Genomic DNA, 24,886 nt, shown 5'->3' on the forward strand with positions numbered 1-24,886 from the left:
ACAAACAACACAAATAAACAAAAAGCTTCATTTTATCAACTGATCCTTCAAAGCGCTAAGCCTTGGGTCCATGAAACGGGAAAATTCAAACTTAGAGAGCTAAAACAAACACTTCATTGGAAAGGTTTCGGCCTGGAGAGTAACATATGTCAGTATGAAGACTACTGGTTAAATGTAGAATAATATAGTGTTTATATTTTTTAAAGTAATATATAATATTCATGGATTAGTGGATTTAAATCGAGGTAAATATACTGTTAATCCTTACATACTGTTTAGGGTCAAATTTTACCCATTTTTACACCCTACACACATTTCTTTTAGCTGGACTTTTCCTAATGTGACCGACAATTAGGGCTGGGCGATACGGACAAAATCTAATATCACAATATTTTAGACCAAATACCTCGATATCGATATTGCACCAATATTATAGAAATGGCTTTCGATGCTTTCACAGAATATTTACACTATGAAATGTTTGATAAATAATCATCAGTAATGTGGATATAATGGCAAAGTGGGTAAAAAGTAAATATCTCAAACAGTCAGAAAATTATATATTTTACTGTAATGCAGCTTTAAAACCAGGAAAAGACGACTCTGATGACATATTGCGCAATATTGTCTCATATCACGATATCGATATAATTTCAATATATTGCCCCGCACTACCCACAGTACACAAAAATGGAAATTCCTTAAATCTTAACAAACTGTTTATAGCTATAGAAATTTATTAGACTGGCTGCCTCTTCTCAATGCCATAAAACACTACCTCCACTTTTTTCACAATCTCAACCCTTACATACTGTCCAGGTCTGATTTTTGACATTTGACAGCTGTAAAAAAAAAAACCAAATGTTGCTGTTTTACCCAGAAATTATTTTCCTAAAGTGGCCCAAAATGCAGAAAAATTTTAAATATTTAAGGGTCAGATTATCTCCGTATCTATTGACATGTGTTTTAGTGAAATGAATAGTTAATAGTTTTAATAAGATAGTAGTTATGAGGATTTCTTTTTATGATGTAGCAGTGAAGACTGATGGCTCTAATGGTTATACAATAAACCCCACAGCTCCATAAAGTTCTGCTCATTTTACCTTTACATAAAATAACATTTAACCACCAAAAAGAGACATGAAAATGACTAAAAACAACCAACAGTTAGTTTGAGTAACAGCTGCCATCTAGTTACCATGGTAACGTAGAGATGGAGTGACTAAAGAGACTCAAAACTACCAAAAAGAGATATTTCAATCATTAATGCTATGTTATATTTTCATGTCTTAGGTAAAATAGGACATGATATTGTGTGATAGGAGATGTTTAGTGGTGTAAAAGCTAAAAAATACACTCTCTCTGCTCTCTGAAACATGAATCAAAGTTTAATCACATTTATTGATCAGTCAGATCGACTATTGATGCTTTCTAAACACATCTGTGCTTCAACATTTGGGAAAGAGACTTTTTATGAGAGGATTCTTAGACTTGACCTTAAAAATCAATAATTGTATCCATCTGTCTGAGTAATATTTAAAAACCTCATGAGAAACAGAACACCAAGAATGTGCTGGCATCAACATTAGACAGCTTATGAACTGTGTCTGTCCATCATGTGAAGGTTTGTGGGCAGACATGATGTCTCTCTTTTTAGGAAACAAATCACTCAGTTGTGGGTATATTACCTTGGTCTTCTTTAACTTCTTCCTCTGTGCCATAAACCTTCATTATTTCTGTCCAACAACTATTAAAAACACATCAATGAGTCACTTTTTGTTTAGAAATGGCCCCAAAACTATAATAATGGTGACCACGTTGTCAGTTTGCTGAAGGTTCACACTGAAAGCATGCAGTTCTGTTTACAGCACTTTGCATTGTAATAACGATTATTTAGAAAATAACAATGTAATCAAAAGTCATGAGAAATAATCATAGTTTAATGCATATTAAATGATGTCTGCAGGGTGAAATCTTGATCGCTGGTTATTATTCGGGAATTTCCGTCATCATTTACGTCTACCATCGTCACGCACTGCGTCTTACTGGTAGACACTGTCTCCCTTTGAGTTAGTAGAAGACAGTGAGTCTGCTCCTTTTCGGGGGAAAACAGGAAGCCCCCTGCTAGCGTTTCAATAGCAACTGAGGTCAGATACATGTTTTCCTGTCACTTTGAGGTAACTGGAGTCAGAGGATGGACATGGTAAACCCTGCGGGATGCAGGACAAAGGCCCTGAGTTGTGTCTAAGCCCTGTTTTGTCTTCAGACCCGTGTTTGATCTGCCCACATTTGTACATGGTTCAACCTGTTGCATTATCTCTGTGGTTTAAGACGATTCCCGGAGGACAGAAACTTCCGAATCGGAGGGAGCATCGGAGCAGAACATGTACTGATTATTTATTCACTTCTCCCTGATCAAGCTAATAAGCCAATACATCCTGGTCTCCTGTGTACTCTCTCCACTGACATCTGGGCTGCATATTTAAAAATCAACAGTTATTACTCAAGTTTTTGAACATTGAAAGAGGTTTAGCGCACAGAATTTTGTCAGATTTGTCAGATTTTGGATGCACACATGATACAGATTAATCATTTGAGATTAAAGATGTTTCCCAGAATCAAACGTGGTTTTGTTACAACTCAGTGGTGGTGGGCCAATCACAGGTCACATTAACCCTCACATACTGTTCATATTCTGAGCTGTCACTGTATTTTCCTCACATAATTTGTCTCTTTACCGAACCATCCAAAGCACAATCATCATTCATAAAGACCTCAACAGTCACAGATATACATGATTTATCTTAAATGAAGCTTTCACAGAGCAGAGAGTTTATTTCTTTCCTTTCCTCCCTTCCTTCTTTCCTTCCTTCCTTCCCTCCTTCCTCCCTCCTTTCCTTCCTTCTTCCTTCCTCCTTTCCGTCCTTCCTCCCTCCTTCTTCTTCCCTTCCTTCCTTCCTTCCTTCCTTCCTCCCTCCTTCCCTTCCTTCTTCCTCCATTACTTCCTCCTTTCCTTCCTTCTTCCTCCCTTCCTTCCTTGACTCAAGGACAACAGGAGGGTTAAGAAAAAACCACTGCCGCTGTGAGACCATAAACACATTTTGAAAACGTTTACTGAGGTTAGAAGTCAAGTGAGAAGTTGGTGAATTCTCCATTGACTTGTATAGAGACGGAAGTCCTTTTGACACCAAAACGGTCGCCCCCTGGTGGCCTTTGATAGAATGCAGTTTTAAGTTACTTCCACGTTGGCCTCATTTCAGAGGACCGGAGCTCCCCGCCTGGGAAGCTTACAGGGAATCCGCTATGAGACCGAGGCAACGAAGGAGAGGAGAGGGTTGGATAATATTTATAGGCATGCCGCTGTTGTTGCAGGTGAGGCGTGGTCCCGCTCCTAAAAGTTTCGCTAAATAAGCTTGAAAAAAATTGATTCCAGTCATGCAAAGTTTTACATTTCTCTACAGCTTTTATTTTTGAAAGACTACAGGAATAAACATGGCTTCATCTACAGCTTGGCAAGCTCTTTTTATGGGTCATTCTATTGACTTTGTATTGACGATTTTCTCTACACTACGAATGACCTTTTATAGCTAGCTAGCTTAACTCATCAGTGTAATGTTAGGAAAGTAAATACTAAACATCAAAATACACGTTCTGACTGCTGCAGGGACCCAAATAAAAAGGTGGTAAATAGGTGTCTTTGTGATCATTTGACACTTAAAATAGTGTGGTTTGGCTATTGACGTTGATTTAACTTTTTTTTTTTTACAGTCTAGAAACACTGAGATTCTGCAGAACACAGCAGGATCACCTTGGAAGTGTCAAACCTTAATAATATAAATGTCCAGTAATCATCATGTCTTGCAGAGCTACTTCAGTGTTTGGTCTACCAGACTTACCACAGTTGAGCATGTGCGTAGATTTGCATTTGCATCCAAACGGGTCATTATGTTAGAAACTTTTTAGGAATTATAATAACCATCAATTTCACTTAGAAATGCTGTAAGTAGTTGGGATGATGTGACTTAATTGTGGATTTAAAGGTGGACATGCTGCACAAAAAGTGGGTGAGTAAAATGTTGTCATAGAATTATACATATAAGACCCAGCTTTAAAAAACTATCATCATTTTCCTTTAAGGTGGTCTTGTCACACCCTTAATAAATGAATGATCCATTTCTACCGTATTACAGTAACGCAGGGACAAATATGTTACAATGGATTAATATTGTTACACTAGGTGCTATTAATGTTATCATTCTGCTACGCAATAAATACGACAAATCGTATATAAAAATATACACCTAGACAATCGGCTGGGATAAAGTGGAAGGAAAGGGGATGTGGGAATAGAGAGACAGTGATGGGTGTGTTTTATGTTAATGTCCGTGTGTGCACAAGGGGCAAGATTTGTGTTTTGTTTATTTTAATGGTTGTCTGTTTTATGTCTGGAGTTTTTCATGGATATTATATTGAACATGTTTTCTAATCAGTCCACCCTCACTTGTCTTCCTTTTTTGCTGGAAACTTAGCGGTCCATAACAAACAGAAGAAGTTGTTCCAGACTTCCAACCTAACAAAAGGTTTCTATCGTCATAACACATGTTTTTAATGCAGCGGTGTTCCTCTCTTTCTCGACTGCATGGTAAGAACATTTACGGGAAAAACTCATGATCCACATCCACATCCTGGTGTACTCATTACTCATTATCTCATTTATGTTGCATGTTGCTTTAAGAATAGTTCGACATTTTGAAGGAGAAAAAAAAAGCATAGATAAGAAGACAGATAACAGCCTGGAAACACAGAGACCCAGAGATGTGTGTGTGTGTGTGTGTGTGTGTGTGTGTGTGTGTGTGTGTGTGTGTTTAATGTGAGGCTACAGCCAGTTAGACGATTAGCTTAACTTAGCATAAAGATGGTAGAAACAGTCAGGCCCGTAACACCCTATAATACAGCAAATTACACAGATTATACCAAAAGCACACAATTAGTGAGCTTGAGAAAAGCTTGGCAGGCAGATTTTATTACCTTTGGATAAAGCCGGGGTAGCACAATGTTTCTGGTCATTGTGCGACAAGCTAAGCTAAGCTAAGCTAACCATGCTGCTGGTTGTAGCCATATGTTTAATAGACATATGGTTTTTTGCATCTAACTCTGACAAATAAAGCAAAATACTCCTAAAATGCCAAATTATGCCTTTACAGATCCAATCCAGCAATTATTACTCTTTTCTTTACCCATTAGCTACAAATGACGAATACTTGGCACTACTAGAAACAATGTTGTAGACTTTGATGCGTCCCCAACATTCATGCAGCTAAATTGGCCTCTATTTAGTTTCTTGTTTCAACATTTTTCATTTGAACATTAGCTTGAACTCAGTTGTCCTCATTGTGTTACTTGACAGTGAAAAGATTCCTTGTGATCAGTTGCACAACAAAAGAAAGTTTCAAGAGTCTGCTAATTGAGTTATATAATTCGAAATTCAGTATTTTTTTTCTTCAATTCACAGCATGCAATGAACGAACATTAGGAATATAAAGTACATATCATGTATAGTTAAATAGCTGAAACACTGGTAAGGTCATACGTGTGCATGAGGATGTACATACTGTATTTATGAAATGTATTTTGGCAGCTGTCAGAAAAAAAAAGTCCCCCATCCTGCATCATTCCTGTGCTAGCTTATTCTTCCTCAGATTTTGTGAATAAAATTGGATATTCCTGTTGTAATCTTCCAAACCATTCATTTATTGTTTTCAATTTTTCAAGAATATGTTCCCTCTTTTCAAGCCACTCTCAGGCAGTTCCTCAGTGAATGCAGTGAAAATGCAGGACTTCTACAAAAGGGCGACATCCTGCGTGCGTGTTTCTGTCTCTCTTTGCGTCTAGTCGTCACTCTCGAAGGTGTGCAAGTAGGTTTTGAGGCTCAGGGTGCTGGTGTAGGTGAGGTTGGTGGATCGGTAGAGGTCCAGGCCGGTCAGGATCTCGACATCTCGGACTCGGGATGTGTGAAGCTTCAGCAGGTCTTCCACCCACTGCGACTCGTCCTCGGCGTTCTGCAGAGACACGGAGCAATGAAAGTACACATCAAGTATCACTGCAGGGTTGGAAATATAGATGATGCATGATGAATGAATGAATGAATGAATGCCTTAACCCTCCTGTTGTCCTCGAGTCAAGGAAAGGAAGGAGGAAGGGAGGGAGGAAGAAGGAAGGAAAGGAGGGAGGGAGGAAGGAAGGAAGGAAGGAAGGAAGGAAGGAAAGAAGGGAGGGAGGAAGGAAAGAAGGAGGGAGGGAGGGAGGAAGGACATACGGAAGGAAGGAAGGGATGAAAGAAGGAACAGTCAAAACCGACAGGGTCAATTTGACCCGGGAGGAAGACACAAAGGTTAATTGTATTTGCATTAATCTTTGATAATAAAGTGCTGTAAAGAAAAGGATAGGAGGACATGTGCATATGCAGTTGTTGCACATCAGTCCTTGGTAGTAGGGGAGGGAGGGGTAAGAGTTCAGTTCCTGTGTGCCTGAAGGATAAAAACTGTTCTTCAGTCTGGAGGTGCAGCATTTCAGGGAGCTGCAGCATCTTCCAGAGAATAGTAGTGTAAACAGATGGTGAAAAAGGGGGCGAGTACTGTCGGCCTCTTTTAATATTCAACGTGCACAAAAAAAAAGATGTTCTGTTTAAAATTATATCAATCAGAGAAGGGCACCAGAATCCCCACATTTTTGCTTGATTAATAATTCCATTGATTGTCCAACATAGTCATCATGGAAACTCCCTTTTGAGCGTTAGCATCCTTTGAGCTAATTTATAACATAAGGACACTAATGCTTACAATGTGTTTGTGTTTAGAAAATGTAATATTGATTATGTTCAACATCTGAGTTTAGTACAATCTGTCATCACGCGAACATTTTGTAATTAGCACACACTACAAAGGACTTGCTGAGGCTGCATTGTGGACACATTGAGTCAGAGTATCAGTTGGTACACAGACAACGGAAACAATCCATGTTTGGCAGCATCGATAATGGAAATGAGACTCATGTGTTTCCTCTTGGGAGTAGCAGTGTTCGTCATTGCTTGTAAATAAGATGGTGGTGTATTCTGGTACTGAACAACATATGCACCTGGTTTGTGTTGACGTTTAGACTGATCTGCATCTCTGGGAGAGTTCGCTTCAGGACACAGAAGCGAACACACCAAGCAATCTTTCCAAACCAAATCATCTCATAAGAATTTTTAAAATGATTTTAAAAATATGAGAACGAAACCACCAAATGCCAAACTAAATTACAACTGACCCTAAACAGAGAATACATGACCACTGTGACCAATAGAAAACTATGAAAAACACTGACAATGTTCAGACTGATTGAACAAAGCATTGACATAGAAACAGACCCAGGGAGGCATCAAACAGAGGCGGAGACAGAACAAACAATATATTCTGAGTTTATCCATCTCCACAACATTCAGAAACTGCCGTATCTACATGGGAATAGGAGTCAATGTGCAGCAATACAATATATGTTCAGTATTGTCAAACATTAAGGGAAACAAGCTCTGTGATACATGTTTCTGTGTGATTACATCTGTGGAAAAAAGCCTTTTACTATCTTGTATTTGATAGGTTGTTGGTATTTGCTTATTGTATATTTATTTGTAATCATCTGTCAATGTTAGTAGTCTTCTGTACTGTTTTGGCAATTTAGATTTCTGATCTGTCATGCTGATGAAGCTTTATTGTATTTCGAGGTTTTTTTTAAAATTGTAAATCATGCAAATATATTTCAGTAGAGCCCCAGAAAGAAAACATCGACCCAGAAATGACCTCTTTAATAAAATATAATAATGATCACATCATGAGTATTAAGTTCAGAAGTCGGGATCTCCTAAATGGGGACATTAGATTTTGGATTTGCTGGACCTTATACTTCATTCTGCTTAACTTTGTCTGTTGTCCTCGTCCGTACTTTGTGCTTTTTTGTGCCACCAAGTGGTCGAAAAAGCACAATACATTAATCAGTAGTAAAACACGAGATGAAGTCAATCAACAGCCCGTCCCAAGACAAAAGTAGACCAGGTACACAGACTTATCAACTTTTCTGATTGAAACTTGTTTTGTTTGAACTTGTAACTTTCCTCTTTCCTCCTTTCCTTCTTTCCTTCCTTCCTCTTTTCCTTTCTCCCTCCCTCCCTCGTTCCTTCTTTCCACCCTCCGTCCTCCCTTCCTTCCATCCTTCCATCTTTCCTTCCATCCTTCCTTTCCTTCCTCCCTTCCTTCCTTCCTTCCATCTTTCCTTCCTTCCTTCTTTCCTTCCTTCCTTCTTTCCTTCCTTCCTTCCTTCCTTCATTCTTTCCTTCCTTCCTTGACTCGAGGACAACAGGAGGGTTAATAATGTTTGTAGTTTGATATGCTGATACACATTTGACTAATTTTAGCAATAGCAACAAACTAAGACACTGCTAATCAAGATGTTTGAGGATGTTGGGACTTTATTATCATTTAGTTTTACACACTGGTGAAATAATTGTGTTATACAGTCAAATAAACCCATTGACCCCATATGAGGTCTTTGCAAAAACTACTTCCTGTTCAAACACAATGCTTATTTTCTGTACTTATCGTGTCATACTGATACCAAATATCTAGGAGAACAAACAAAAGCTATGGTCTCAGGACGTTAAAGTGGACCTCTGCTTTGTACTACGCTTCTGCTCCTGATTTGTGTACATGCTGTTAGCAACTCAACACTGTATCATCTATTTAATTGCAGAGCGATGAAGGTAATGTTGTGGATAATCCTCCATTGTGTTGTTGCAATGAGACATTCAATGACAAGTTGCGTCACCTCTTACATGCAGTCTGCTGATAAATTGCTTTCATGTAAACTTTCACTAAACTGAATTTCATTGGAAAGGGAATTGAATGATGAACCAGTTGCTGGCAACATACAACATAATGCTGTAGTCATAAAGAGTTAACTACCTACAATGCCTAGAGTACATTATGTGCATGTTTGTTCACTGTCAGCAAACAATAACCCAGCATATGTTCATGTTTCCTTGTTACAGATTACACAAAGGGAGTATCGGGAAGAGAACACTTAATTAATGACTTCCACAGTATCTCAATGAACTATGGCATGAATGACGAAAAACCATAATAGTCATTACAAGATACACTTTTATGTGCAAAAATTACAAACGGAAGTCAGCTGTGACAATGCCAGGAACCAAGTCATTTTAGCAGGCATGGCAGTAATGTTTAAGACACACACACACACACACACACACATATACATATATATTTTAGGTTATTGTTAGGTTTCAGATGTTCTTTTTCTATTTTTTCATATTAAAACTGAAATAACAGTGCGATTTCACCAATTCTGGAGCTCTCTTCTGGAGCTTTTTACTCTCTCTTGGATCCTAGTTTGATTTGAACACATTTTTATCATATGGGTCGGTCTCAGTATCTCTAGCAGCAGCAGTCGGCTGTTTTTATGAAGTAGAAAACCATAATGTTATATACTGTTCTCAATGCTGTCTTTCTTGTTGTGTTTCTGTACATCTGGTACTTATCTGCACACTCCTTTGTTTCATCTTGTCCCTGTTTTTGAATCAACTTTTTTCCTTATTTGAATCAAAGGTATTAAAGTACAGATTGTAAAGCCCCCTCTCAGGCAAATTAGTGATTTGTGACATTGGGCTACACAAATAAAAAGTTATTTGATAAACCCATTGAAAACAACCTGCTCAGCACCCAGACAAAGTTAGAGACTAGCTGGTGAAGGAAGTTGAGCGTGCAGCACCAAATACAGTCAAATATGTGTCTCAGGACTTAGAGCAAAGAGCAAAGCAGAACTAAAAGTAGAAATTTGATGACTAAACTGCTCTGTATCTGCTTGATGTGTAATTGGGCAATGATGTTGCAGTGATATGCAAAGTCATGAGCTGTAACATGATGATGATGATGATAAGTCAGGAAAATCTGTCTGGCAGCTTGTTTTGGAGTTCTTCTGCCCCATAGTGGCCAAAACTAGGTTAGAACTTTTTTTTGGGGGGGGGTCTCTTTGTTCTTTATTAAAATGTTACTTATTTATTACTAGAAACACAACATAAATGTCCTGGAAAGATGCCACTTTCTGTTACTCTAATACTGTTGTATATATGACATGGGATGCCTTTGTTAAACTTGCTCACATTAAGTAAAGGTATGTAAAAAAAAAAAAATGCTCCCTGCAAGTCTAACGTCCTGCAAACTTACCTAGGCTTTGTTGCTATGGTTGTTGCTAAGGTTATTCTATGGGTGGTTTATGACCTAAATTTGTATCAGATTTGGGCTCAAATATACCAACAGATGCATTGAGAAGCTTTAATTTTGAGTAAAGAAAAAGAAGGGAAATACGACAACTTCTGTTTGTTTGCATAGCCCCCAAAGTGTCCCTTAAAATGACCAATCAGAGCACAGTGGGGTCAGTGGGTGGGTCGTCTTAACTAGACATTAGCTAAAACAGCCTTAAACTGTTTGCAAATTTTGTCATGCAAAGAAATTCCAGAAGTGCGTCATAATGTAAATATAAATATAAAGCTGGAAGTAAGTTGGATGGCCTTTTAGACAGATTGTTGAATTGAATGACTCAAGTCATATACATGTCAGATGACAACGATTCATGATGATATTTCAGAGTTCACACAGCAGAAAGGGCAAAAAGATTGTGGCCTTTACCGGCAGAGTAAGCAGTCACAAGTTCAATCATGTGAAGTGACAGCAATATTAGGGCGGATAAAGGTCACATTTAATGGCACTGCTTTCCCATTATTACTCTACTCTACCTCTTTAGCTGTGATCTTTAGCTGTTCTTTGTGTAAGCCTACTAACTAAGCCTAATATCAGCCACACACACATATAAGTCTTAAGTTTTTAGGTTGTATGTTTCACTATAGGGGGGCCACCTGACAAGCCCTGATGGGTTTTATTGGCTGCTCCTGCAGATTTTCTCTTTTGTTAGTTATTGTTTTACTTCCTTAAGCTCTATTACTAAAGCTATGTACTCAGAATATCAATCATATACACATGTAAACGTTAGGGGTATTATCTTTAGTCACAAGAAAAACAACTATGTTACTGTTATTTTGTGCAAAAGCAGCCTGAAGTGTGTCCTGCATAAATGGCCCTACTGTTCCCTTGGAACATGAATGGTACAGTATTAGTGGTTTTGGCTACCTTCCTCTCCCCCCCCTTCTCTCTAGTAGATTTATGATCATTAGTGTGGAGTCTGCACAGTTCCCTGGAAAAGTTATGTTCGTTGGAAGAGCTAATGCTCGTTGAGGCAGCCCCCCCCCCCTCCCTTGTAACTCTTGAATAGGATCTCACAAATTGTGATTGATGCCAGCATAAGGCCTGTCTAACTTGCTTGTGACTCCCTTGCAGGCCTTGTGTAAGATCCTATGCATGTGATAAGCAGCTGAGTCTGCCACACGGCAAGGGCTGAGAGCTGATACCAGATATATCACCACTGATGTGTTGTAATAAAGGGACACTGTGCATAAGAAAGGGGGGTTATATATCACCCTAGTAACGGAGGGAAATATGAAGGGATACTATCATTGTATGGGGAAGAAAGGGATAAAACTTAGAGCATAAAAGGAAGAGTTTGATAAAGTTCAGTCTGATCCTGAGGTCTGACTCTGGCTTTTATTCATGTTGGGGAGTAAAAGCTCTTATTGCATCGAACTCTCCAGTGACTTCTTATGGGTAACTCTGAGACTTCTATCAATTATTTAAGTTGAGTTTTAGTTGACTCCAGGCCCTGATCTGTACTTCTCATCTGCAACATTATACACAGATATTAAATATGAAACATAGCCTAAAAGTTTCCTTGCTTGTATTTTTGGATCTTTTGCGTCCATCAGTATCTAAAGTGGAAAACAGAAAGGAAAATATATATATTTTTTGGATCTGTTGAGTCCATAAGTGACTAAAGTGGAAAACAGAAAGGAAAGTATCATTTATTTTTTGGTTTTTTACAAAAAATTCCATCCACCCAACATGGAAAAAGTAAATCACAATGGAAATTGTTAATTCAAGTACCAGTGCTGTACTTTATTTGGTCTGCACAGAGACACAATAAAGAAAAATAAAGTTTATTATCGTAAAGCCATCTCATTCGTCTTCCCTTATGAGGCCAAGAACTGTTATCATGATATATTACTTGCATACTTCTGAGGAAAGCTCATTACAGTTATTTCTAGATTTGATCGTCTCATGCAGCAATGCTGATTACAGTACATTATGTAAACATGACTCAGTAAATGGAGACTGAAACAATGACGACTGCATAAAGAGGAACTGTATTATGTCATAGAGTTGGAAGAAAGTCATGTGGGAAGCAGCGTCTTTCATGTTAAAATACTTAGACTAACACGTAGCTGCTGTCTGGTGACATTTGCACCACTGTTTATTTCAGTGTTCTGACTGTGTCTCTCAGTGGTCTATTATTCCCGAGATGAGGTGTATTTTATATGTATTTTCCATTAAATCTAAAGCACTTGCAATAGCAATGCTCATTCACCCATTTACACTCATTTGACATGAAGGGACGACAAGTTGGGGACCTTGACATTACATTGTTCCCACAGCCTCCAAGTCCAAGAAAACCAGCTGATTCCTGAATGTAGCCTCACCTAGTCTTGTAGTACTCGAGATCGGACTATTTTTTGAGGTTTTTGGTCTTGTCTCGGAATCGAGGGGATTCTTACTTGGTCTTGTCTCGGTCTCGGACTGGGTGGACTCTGGACTCTTTTTTAACGAGACCGGTCAAGACCACCGCTGATAGGCTTTTTGTCCATGCCTTACTGATAAGAGTGAAAAAGGACCCTCTCAAAAACAGCTAATAACTTCAAATCATTGGTAGTGTAAAGATTTCCCCCAGCTGCAGCTGCTATGATTGTCCTTTGATATATATGGTCTTGGTCTTGTCTCGGTCTCGGTACTCTCTGGTCTCGGTAATGTCTTGGTCTCGGTTGGTGAGGTCTTGACTACAACACTAGCCTCACCACTGGCTAACATTAGCAAGCCAGCATGTACTATCGAACACATTACAAAATGCATTACAGTTATTGCACAACACAGCAAGCATGCTCATTCTGCTTCACTGAATGCAAAAACAGATCCGATATAACTGAAATGTCTTTTGAAGCACAATTATTGTTGTTCTAATCAGATTCCCAGGCTCTGCATTATTCACAACTATGTTGCTAACAAAACATGTCCACCTACTGGCTCCATTTAATCTGATTTTTCAGGTGCAGGATGTGGTTTTGAGAATAGCAACAAAATGCCTTTACAGCTGACTGAAAAAAAACAAGCCACAAAGAACTGTCTCTGAACCTCAGCCAACTGAAACATGCAATCACAACTGTGTTTCCACTATGTAATACCCTTTAATAAAGCCTTTCTCTAAGGGATTCCACAAGGAAACTGAAAAAATAGAGTGCGTCAACAAAAGCCAGTTTTGCTATTCCAAGAAATAAGGATCCCAAGTTCTTATGAGTCCAATATAGTCAACAAATTACCCTCAACAACAGAATAGATGGTAACCAATATATTAAAAAACGTCTTGGATAAGGTAAAGGAAATATCTCAGAAGCCTACAATGAACTTTAGCAGGAGACTTGGAAGCAAATCTTCATTCACAAGAAAACTAATTTAATTTCAAAGCGATCCATCCATCACTTGTCAAATAGGCTATTAACTGCAAATGTCAAACTGCTTGTGATTCAAGAGGAAAAAGTCAGAGGAGACCAGGAATGACTAAGTATTTAAATACTAGATATTTCAGTCTGGACCACAGAAGTTGAAAAACCAGCCAACCAACCAGCCATCTAATCTGTTTCCTAAGCCTAACATTTAGCATATTTCAATGATAGATAATGCACGTACTTGATTGTTAGATTCATATTAACCTAGGGCCAGCTTTTCCAAAATCCTAAACAACATTATGGGATGTTATATTATCAGGAAACAAGCAGGAAACACGGAAACAGGACGTTTTTCTCGGGAGTTACCAGCATCATTATACTTCCTTGTGATTACGTTTATTCCACTGAGCACAAACAATGAGTTCCTTCCTGTCCAAATATTGAACTTGTGTGTATGTGTGGCCCATGTTGTTTTTCATTAGCTACAAGATAGCTTACTGCTGCAAATTAACACCTATTTGTTCTCAAAAGACTTCCAACGAAAGAAACAAAAAAAGTCCTTCTGAAAGCCTGAAGATCTTGGCTCATAGTGATGAACCTACAGAGAATTATCAGTGACTCTGCAGCTGCTCTCGGTTTTATAGAGATTTATAGTGAGTTTCAGCTCATTGTTTAGTTGTCCAGCTGCAATTTTACTCTTCTGGTTCACTCTCAGCACTCTCATAGCGTCGTTTTCAGCACCAAACAGCAAACAGACCCAGTTATCTGTAGACTAGCTGGTGAACATAGTGGAGCATTTAGATATTTCCCTCAGGAGTTGTTAGAGAGTAAAAACAGAGCTAAAAGAGAGAGAATATTGGACTTTACATTCAGCAGGTTGGACAGAAACACGATGAACTAATGAATGATGATGTTGATCAGTAACTGCTGGATGTGGAAATAAAACAACAGTTTGATAGCAAGTTCAATATATTAACTTTAAACATGATGATATGTTAGTGTTGTGTTTACTACTTGTATTCGCTGCCCCCAAGTGGCCAAAAATCAGTTACTGCAGCTTTACTTCTCTGTTTTATACCACAGCATTTATAGCCTAAGCTAGTACAACACACAACACCAACAGTAGTGCAATAAAAATCCGATCTGATCCCTCCTAAAAAACTACTTTTAGTACTGTCACTGAGAATTTCAACAAATTGATCCTCCTGTCCAAAATAGGAGTTGTATTAAAAATGGTGTTGTGTTTACAGCTTGCTCCACTGCCCCTAAATTGCCAAAATATCACTTAATGCTTGTGTCATGTCTAAGTTTATGTCAGAGCTGCAAGTAGATTTCTCTTTAAAAGTTTTCTTCTAAATTTATCACCTTTTATGGCTGCATTATATCCATATTTTGAGATATCTTGGCCCCTAAAACAGGGAATATTTAGGCATGTTTATCCTCCTGAGACCCGAGCTTTTGTTTGGTATGCATTTCTAATATCTACTACATGTTTGGAATTAGTAGGACTTGATAAATGTAAAAATATCGTCTTTAAAAATAATGTCCTTATATTAGGGTCAATGGGTTTATTTTTACTGTGTAATACGATTTTTTTTACCAGTGTATAAAACTATGCTTCCTTACATTTACATCTTCCCTTTGTATGAACGATAATAAAGCCCCCAGCGTCTTCAATCGAGTACTAAATGAGCAGCAGTGTCATAGATGGTGCGATCGCTAAAATTAGTCCCATTTGTATGGCATCAAACTAGTTATTAAGCATGAAGAAACAAGCTTCAACCATAAAATGTACTTGGCAACAACACAAGGCTTCTTGCCTCAACTAGCCAGCAGTTTGTAAGGCTTGGATAGAGATGCATGACAGGCCGGTTGTGTAACACAGCCAAGTGTGGATAAATACCATAAACTGTATATAAGAAATGGACGTAACATCCGTGATGTCCTTCATTGGTTTGTGGACTGCTGCTCGGAGGCCAATAGTATCGGATCTGAGCAGCGGCATCTTGAAAATTTCAGGTGCATGCCGGGAAAAATAAAAACACGGATTCTACTTATATGGGCATCAGGAGGGGTATGAGGCAGAGCGGGGGAGGTTGCGAGGGCTGGATCTACCACAGTCTACACCGGCAACCTGGTGGTGCTAACCAAGTTAGCTGTTACGACTATAACCACACAACTCTGCAGACAACTGTCGATGTGAAACAAGTTCACGGCTATTTCCTGCAGTCTATCTGTCCGCCCTCCTGAACCTGTGAACCAATCAACCTGTCAATCACGACGTAGCCACACCCTAATGCATACCCTGCTTTATCGTCAAATATAAAATCAGGGAGGCCAAAATGTCCCAAATGAACATCATACTGCATTGAAGAAGGCTTTAAACTAGCGATTGAGACCATAAACACATTTTGAAAACGTTTACTGAGGTTAGAAATCAAGTGAGAAGTTGGTGAATTCTCCATTGACTTGTATAGAGATGGAAGTCCTTTTGACACCAAAACGGTCGCCCCCTGGTGGCCTTTTGATAGAATGCAGTTTTAAGTTACTTCCGCATTGGCCTCATTTCAGAGGACCAGAACTCCCGGCCTGGTACGAAAAAAGACAACAGGCCAAAGTTAAGCAAAATGAAGTATAAGGTCCAGCAAACCCAAAATGTAACGTCCCCATATGAGGATGCAGGATCACAGGGGGTTAAATACTGTATAGAGTGGAAGGGTTTTACTTAAAAAAGAGCATTAATTTAACTTTGTTTGATTCCTCATCTTACACATAGGGAACATTTTTGGGTTCAATGTCTTGCTCGAGGACACGTGAAATTGGTGACATCAAACCAACCAACTGTGTAACTAATGAGTTAACTTGCTCTACCAGCTCAGGTCTTAAATAATGACTGTCATTTATTACTGTGCCAAACATTAAGACATTCCCCTGCACACTTCACTCTCTAAATGGTGAAAGAAATTCCCATGACATTTTATTTTTACGTGGGTGTCCACTATCGTAACGCTACAAGTAGGTGAAGGAGTGCCTTGTGACCCATGACTACAAAAGGGCCGAAAGTTAAAAACAAAACCTGCCATGCATCAAGTGTGCTGCTCGGGTAATAAATGTTTGGCATCATTTATTACTGTGCCAAACATTGAGACATTCCCCTGCACACTTTACTCTCTAAATGGTGAAGGAAATTTCCATGAAGCAAACATGAAGATCAGGAACAATGAGAAAAAGCTTCAGGTTTAGTTCACTTCATTTGGGTCAACATAATTTAAGACAGGGAGGGCATCCTTCATCCTGTGGTCCTGATATAAAGTTGTGTTTTTATTAAACTGCACAGAAAACTGAGGGAGAGGGCGTATTATTCCATCAAAAGAAGACAGTAAGGAGAGCTTTGGTGGCCAAATTGTTACCATGTTTTTGACTCCAGCAAACCTATTCTGCATGTTTCCTGTTTTCTCTGTTGTGTACTGTCAAATAAAGGCAAAAAAGCCCAAAAATAACCCTTAAAAGAAGACTTTAAGACTGCTGCCAAATATTTTCTTGACTGCTCAGTGTATCAAATATAAGAATATAGTGAAATCACCCTTAAACTCATTTTAAAATACACGTTTAAAAGGCTGGTGGGTTTTGTGCTTAAAGCAGTTATTTCAACATTATGTGGGACAGTTTGTCCAAATCACAAATTGTTCTCTTTGAGCTTTTTTATTACAACATGTTTTTGTTGTTGGGGATCTCCCTCTCTCTCTCTCTTCTCTCTGGTGTAAACATGTGTTCGTCCTGCACTGGTGTTCTTTCAATTTCCATGAAATCCATTCTGTGTTTTTATAAACATTGAACAGTCAAGAGGATTTACTACAGAGCACATTTAGACACATTAGTCATCATGCATTTGCTGCAAGACAACAGGCCAAAGTTAAGCAAAATGAAGTATGAGGTCCAGCAAACCCAAAATGTAACGTCCCCATATGAGGATGCAGGATCACAGGAGGTTAAATACTGTATAGAGTGGAAGGGTTTTACTTCAATGTCTTGCTCGAGGACACGTGAACTTGGTGACATCAAACCAACCAACTGTGTAACTAATGAGTTAACTTGTTCTACCAGCTCAGGTCTTAAATAATGAGTGTCATTAATTACTGTGCCAAATATTGAGACATTCCCCTGCACACTTGACTCTCTAAATGGTGAAGGAAATTCCCATGACATTTAATTTTTACGTGGGTGTCCACTATCGTAACGCTACAAGTAGGTGAAGGAGTGCCTTGTGTCACTGTGACGACAAAAGGGCCGAAAGTTACAAACAAAACCTGCCATGCATCAAGTGTTTTTTTATAACATTCTATCCAAAACCCACGCAAGTTTCTCACACTTATCTTAAATTCACTGTGCTGTATCTCTTCCACACACACACAAAAGGTTTAAATCTGCTGCCTGTATGAGATGACGCTCTGTGATCTTCATCTTGATTTCAATACTAGCATTCGACTTCTTAACCCTGTATCGCCAAGTCTATCATATTGGATGCATGAGTTTTAGAGACCTTTAAATCATCAGTGTGATCATATTTCATTCCTGAAAACCTGATGTATAAACAATCAGATACATGTAGTACAAAGATAAACCAATGCAATGTTGAATTACTAAATATTTAGTAACTTATTTTATGGTAAATTCCTGTTCAAAATGTGTGTATCAAATTAGATACAGCAGGTATAGAAGTCATTTATCTGTAAATCTGTGAATTTTCATTTTATTTCATTTCATGCATTATATATTATTATCATGCATATAAAAGTTTAAAAGGTGTTATGAGCTTTATGCAGGACCTTACAAAAGTTGTATTCAATCATAGATGCAAAGTGTTATTTAATTAATCTTGTTTAATTACTTGTCAGAAGGTCCAATCAACTCTAGTTTCAAAGAATTTTAATTTTCTGGCAATTATTTGATGGTACAGGCATTATAGGGTTAAGTAGTGAGAATGTGAACTGAAACTGTAACATATTTGAAGAGCACGGATGAAACATGTCGTGCTTATCGGACCGTCAGATAACAAACACTGCGTAGGTGCGCATATTTCCCTACTTCTTTATCATTCCCTCCTTACAACATTCAATTACATGAAAAAATGAGCCGGTTCCTGTTCAATGAATTAATCACTAACTGTTTTAATAATCAACTGATCATCTTGAGTAATTTCTTAACAAGAATATCTTTCCAAATTCCTTGATTCCAGCTTCTCAAATGTTTATTTTATGTTATTTTATTACTATTATTATCATCGTCATGTTTTAATCTTCGTATTGATTTTATTCATCTTTCTGTTTCTTTCAGTCTTTTTTTTAATGTCTAACTCTTAATAAAACTTTATCTAATTCTCTTTTATCATAAATCCTCTTCATGTCGTCCTCTGTCTACCGTAAAGCACTTTGAACCACATTAACCTGCATGAAAGCTGCTACGTAAATAAAGGTTGATTGATTGACAGTTTGTAAGGGATAAAATCCAGTCGCAGTAACTATTTATTATTGCACATAAAATAAATGAAAACTTTTAGAGCAGCAATAAAAATAAAGCTTTGGAAAATCTTCACTTTCATGCTTTGCTTTCACTTTGTGTCTTGCAGTCTTCCTCTCAGCTGCTTTTGTTGGCACGTTATAACCTCTTGGCGCAGCATCTGAAAGTTAATCCATGGAACAGGAAGAAGCTCGATATAAAATCTCGTAAAGCCCCCGACAGGGCTAAACCAAATATTTGTTTTAGGGTATGACTCATTCCTCACCGAAGCAAAGTGAGAGTGATGTTTAATATAAACGGTTGGCTGGATAATGCTTTTGTGTTATTACATAGTCTTTCTATAAGGTTTATGATTTTCATGAGATTAAACCGGTCTAAAAATGGCTCAATGTTGGAGAAATGTGTTGTCATAGTGACCCTGGTTTAATGGTTTTGTTGTTAAATCCCAGCCAGCATGAGCATGTCAGCCCCATTTCGGTTTAATTTAGCCTGTAATATTGGTCCCAGGTGGGTTTGTCGGCTGTTTCCATGGTGACCCCTTGTAGGCCCCATATGTTTGCCCATATGTGGTCTAAGTGGGATCAGAATGGACCTGAAATGGAGCCCATTTAGCCAGCCCACATAGGCTTCACATGCGGGGCCCATGATACTGAAACAATATGGGGCCCATACAATTTGCCCTGCTTATGCCCGCTTAGCCCACTAGCCAGAGCCTGACTAAGCACCAGCTCTTTGCTTTTCCAACTGCCAAAGCTCCAGCCCCGAGCCTCAGAACGGGAGCCAGAGCGAGCACCAACTCTTTGCTGGTCTAAAGCAAGAACCGATTACGTCAGCAGTTTTTTCTCTCCACTGTCAACAGGTGCTGCTCATGTGGGAATGTTGGGTCTCTTCAAATTAAACCTGAAGAGTTCAGTTTAGACCTGCTCTATGTGTAAAGTGCCTTAAGATGACTTTGTTGTGATTTGGCGCTATACAAATAAAGATTGATTGATTGATTGATTGATTGATTGGTTAACCCCATGGACACGCTGGTAGGAAAGCAGCTAAATTAAACATTATCTGGTTCAGTTCATCCAAATTACAGAAATCATTGAGCTGTAACGTCTCTCCACAGGCATCAACATTGTGTCGCGCCCCCTTCTCTCTCATGTAAAAATGTTTTCATCTAAAAGCAGCAGAGCACATGTTATTAATGCTTTTTAGGAGCAAAATCACCACACAAGCCTTCATTTATCTGACAGCTTCTCAGAACTGCTGTAAGACCATGTGACCCTTTTCTTTTTTTTGGCAGAGCTGCTGTGTTTTGCAGCACATTAGCTTCCCAGACACTTAAATATACCAACAGTTTCCAGTCCAGAGGATCACCAAAGCCCAGACCTTTGTAGTTTGCTTTTCAAGGGAATGTTTGTCTTTGAATAGTTTCAAATTCGGCTACTTTAGGAACAGCATTTTCCTAATTGGATACTACTGAAAAAATGCCACCTGGAGGCAAAGTTGCTGCAGACCTTCTATCGCTCCACGATAGAAAGCGTGCTGGCGTACTGCATCACGGTGTGGTATGCCGGCTGCACAGCCAAGGACAGAAAAGCCCTGCAGGGGGTCATCAAGATGGCACAAAAATCATTGGTTGCCCACTGCCCTCCGTGGAGGACATTGCAGACTCTCGGGGGCTAAACAGGGCAAGGAAGATCCTGTCTGACCCATCTCACCCCGGCCAAGCCCTTTTCAAACTTCTGCCCTCTGGCAGAAAATACAGGGTCCTGAGGAGCTGCACAAACCGGCTCAAAAACACTTTCTATCCCTGGGCTATCAGGCTCCTGAACAGTTAACCACCAACCCCCACCCCCACCCCCAGCACCTCTACTCAGCACCTTGTATACAGTATAGTATTCAACACCTACCTCAGGTTACATAGGCATAAGTGCAATATGTGCAATAGACTGTGTATGTGTGTTTGTGTGTGTGTGTGTGTAAATGGCTTTTACATTAATTTTGTTGCACCACAGGAAGAGACCCCGTACCAATCTCGTTGTGACACCTGTTGTACAATGACAATAAAGGATATTCTATTCTATTCTATTCTGAATATCCAATTAAGATATGTCAGATATCATTTTCAATAGTCTGCCGATACTTATTTAAGGCTGTGACACATTCATTTAAAATCAATTTAAAATCATGGGTGTGTGTGAGTGTACTCTGCCCTGGTTTTAATGTTTTTTATGTGTTCTTATGAAGTCTGCTCTGCTACATGTAGTACTGCTGTGTCTGTTTTAATGTATTTTACGTGTTTTTTATAGCGGCCGTTACACCTGCTCGGGAACTGCAGTTGAAAATTAACCAAGATGGCTAAACTGGAAAACTTATAGAAATGTATATTAATGTGCACTGTCCCTGTAACTTTAACATTTATAAGGGTCAGTGACAAGGGTTATTGTCACAAGGGTTGGGAAAATATGTTAAAACTGCCTGATAAATACACATCTGCTGGAGCTGGAAGGCAGACAGAGGAGAGTGGAGAGCTGTTCAGGGCAGGCTGGAAAAACAGAGCACGCCTTTTCCAGAACACCACAGTCAGTCCTGACCGACAGAGACGACTCGGTGTCATGTGGTAGAAACACTCAGCAGTGCCTGTAACCATGAATTAATGTCAATGTCAGCTATAAATATCAGGCAGCAGCTCACTCATGTGGTTCACATTGCTGACTTATGTCTGAATCAATTAGTCAATCAACAAATATAAAAAAAGAATAGATTTTTGAGAACTGATTAATTCACTTGAGGCTATTTGAGCCACAAAAGGCATAAACTGAGCATAAACCAGCTCAGGTTCAGCAAAACAGCAGCTAAAGCAGATGTGTGATGACTTTACAGTGAATGTTTTATTAATTAAAGACTAGTTGCGGTACTTTGATGATCACAAAATCTTTTTTTGGTAAAGTAAGTCTATGTGTGTAGAAGATGTATTAACTCCTTACGATCTACTGCGACATCCATTCCATTTAAATAACATCACATTACCTGCATGACTTTTGTTTGACTCTCTTTAGGTAACTGGGCTATTCACTGTGTCTCACCTGGACTGGTGGACTGGTCACTGGTTTATGAGACAGTCAGTGATTTTCAATGTTACAAAACAAAGAGCTCAATAAAACCACAGTGACATCTAGTGTTATGTAGTTGATTTCTACAGAGCACATGTATCTAGATAGAGAAATCTAGCCCAGGGGTCGGCAACATGCGGCTCTTCAACCCCTCTTCAGTGACTTCCTGTAGCTTCTGACAAATAAATAACATGTTCAACAGCGCAAATAATCAAACCCACGCACCTACTCAATCCAGAACACATAAAATTTGCTGCAAAGTGTCAAGCTGGAGATGAACGAAAAAGAGCGATTTTGCTGCAGAAAGCTGAGCAAACATGGGATACTAGATACACTTTGTCATAATTAAGTTTAAAAAAACCTCTTATTCTTAAACTATCAGGCTGCAGCTATATGTTCCTGTTTGGTATCTGCTGCCCTGCCATCAGTGTATAAATGTGTGTGTGTGGGTGAATGTGACATGTAGTGTAGAGCTTTGGGTGGTCAAAAAGACTAGAAAAGCGCTGTATAAGTACAGTCCATTTACTTTTTATTTGATTCATTTTCCACATTTATGGGGAGGAGTCAAATAGGCCTGTGTTTGATTTATTTCAGAGCATGCCTGCACATGCCAGTGGATTTTTTTCCTCCTCTTTAACTGTAGTTGTATAGTTTATAGCATTAATGCACCATGAACTATAGTTTGTGTATAAACAGTAACTATAAAAAAGACTTTATTGGATGTGTTAGATATCCAATAAAGGGTCAGATATGTTTTGCGGCTCCAGGCAAATTTTGATAGTAAAGGTTGCAGACCTGCTGAGCTAAACTAAACTACAGGTTCAGTTTCAGCTTCTGAGGAGCAGCAGCAGGGTTTATGAGACTATTTAAAGCCACATTTAACCCTAAAAAGCAGCAAACATGAAGATAAGAAACAATGAGAAAAGCTTCAGGTTTAGTTCACTTCATTTGGGTCAACATAATTTAAGACAGGGACGGCATCCTTCATCCTGTGGTCCTGATATAAAGTTGTGTTTTTATCAAACTGCACAGAAAACTGAGGGAGAGGGCCTATTATTCCATCAAAAGAAGACAGTAAGGAGAGCTTTGGCAGCTAAATTGTTACCATGTTTTTGACTCCGGCAAACCTATTCTGCATGTTTCCTGTTGGCCTCTCTGTCGTGTACTGTCAAATAAAGGCAAAAAAGCCCAAAAATAACCCTTAAAAGAAGACTTTAAGATTGCTGCCAAATATTTTCTTGACTGCTCAGTGTATCAAATATAAGAATATAGTGAACTCACCCGTAAACTCATTTTAACATACACGTTTAAAAGGCTGGTGGGTTTTGTGCTTAAAGCAGTTATTTCAACATTATGTGGGACAGTTTGTCCAAATCACAAATTGTTCTCTTTGAGCTTTTTTATTACAACATGTTTTTGTTGTTGGGGATCTCCCTCTCTCTCTCTCTCTTCTCTCTGGTGTAAACATGTGTTCGTCCTGCACTGGTGTTCTTTCAATTACTGTCAAATAAAGTCAAAAAAAGCCCACAAATAACCCTTAAGGAAGACTTTAAGATTGCTGCCAAATATTTTCTTGACTGCTCAGTGTATCAAATATCAGAGAATATTGATCTCACCCTTAAACTAATGGTAACATACAGATTTAAAAGGCTGGTGGGTTGTTGTGCTCTCTCTCTCTCTCTCTCTCTCTCTCTCTCTCTTGTCTAAACATGTGTTCGTCCTACACTGGCGTTCTTTCAATTTCCATGAAATCCATTCTGTGTTTTTGGAAGCATTAAACAGTAAAGAGGATTTCCTGGAGAGCAGATTAAGACACCATTTGAGCTCAGTCTGCTGCCAACTATTGTCTTTTTTATAGTTTTTCATAAGAAATTGTGAAAAAAAATGCTGATAATTAATACCTGGAACCCATGATAACAGTAAAAACACAGGTTAACTAGAAAATACATCCACATTTGAGAAGCTGCTACCAGAGAATTATGGATCTTTGCCATAAAAAACAGCTATACACACTTAAATGACTAATCAGATATGAAAATTGCTGCCGTTTCATTCTCAGTAATTCAGTTCGTCAAAGGTCTAGACCACCACTGTAACAACCAACGTTTGCCCCGTAGGAGCTTAACCTGACCATAAGCAAAGAGTTTTATGTATTATAAGAAAAAGAGTAATGGAATTATATTTTTGTGATGATCAAACTAGACAACAAATGACACACGATGCTTCTTAACCTTCCTGTTGTCTTCCCATCGACCGTTTGGCTGTTAATAAAGTATAAAGGTATAAATTATTAAACCTTCATTCCAACTTATTACCACAAGTTTTACACAATTCTGGTAAATAGGCTTCATTTAAGTTCAATTATACCTCATTTTTTAGTTAAAAAAGCATGAATTATTAATTATTTTAACTGAATTTAAGATCAGATGGTTGGTACATGTCAAAGTTAAGTCATGGTACTGTTTCGATACCATGGCAGCACATAATCACACCTGTTGTCCTCCTGGGTTAAAATTGAGCTGGTTTGGTTGGACTGTCTTAAAACAGATAT

The 24,886-nt window shown here is 38.6% G+C and overlaps 1 protein-coding gene and 1 long non-coding RNA gene across 2 annotated transcripts in view; one reads left to right on the top strand and one right to left on the bottom strand.

Annotated features, from left to right (window-relative positions):
• The first annotated feature begins 1,386 nt into the window (after positions 1 to 1,386).
• On the top strand, positions 1,387 to 4,861 carry LOC133996007 (uncharacterized). The gene is made up of 2 exons (XR_009927184.1): positions 1,387 to 4,075; positions 4,107 to 4,861. It is a non-coding gene; the product is annotated as an uncharacterized LOC133996007 (long non-coding RNA).
• A 597-nt stretch (positions 4,862 to 5,458) lies between these two features.
• The window catches only part of enpp2l (ectonucleotide pyrophosphatase/phosphodiesterase 2-like), a 71,052-nt gene continuing 51,624 nt past the window's right edge, over positions 5,459 to 24,886 (bottom strand). Inside the window, exon 25 of the mRNA XM_062435530.1 lies at positions 5,459 to 6,059. Coding sequence (XP_062291514.1) covers positions 5,889 to 6,059 — 171 coding nt within the window. The 3' untranslated portion in view covers positions 5,459 to 5,888. The remainder of the gene's footprint in view (positions 6,060 to 24,886) is intronic.

Source organism: Scomber scombrus, chromosome 16 (genome assembly GCF_963691925.1).
Source record: "Scomber scombrus chromosome 16, fScoSco1.1, whole genome shotgun sequence".
NCBI classification, from domain to species: Eukaryota; Metazoa; Chordata; class Actinopteri; order Scombriformes; family Scombridae; genus Scomber; species Scomber scombrus.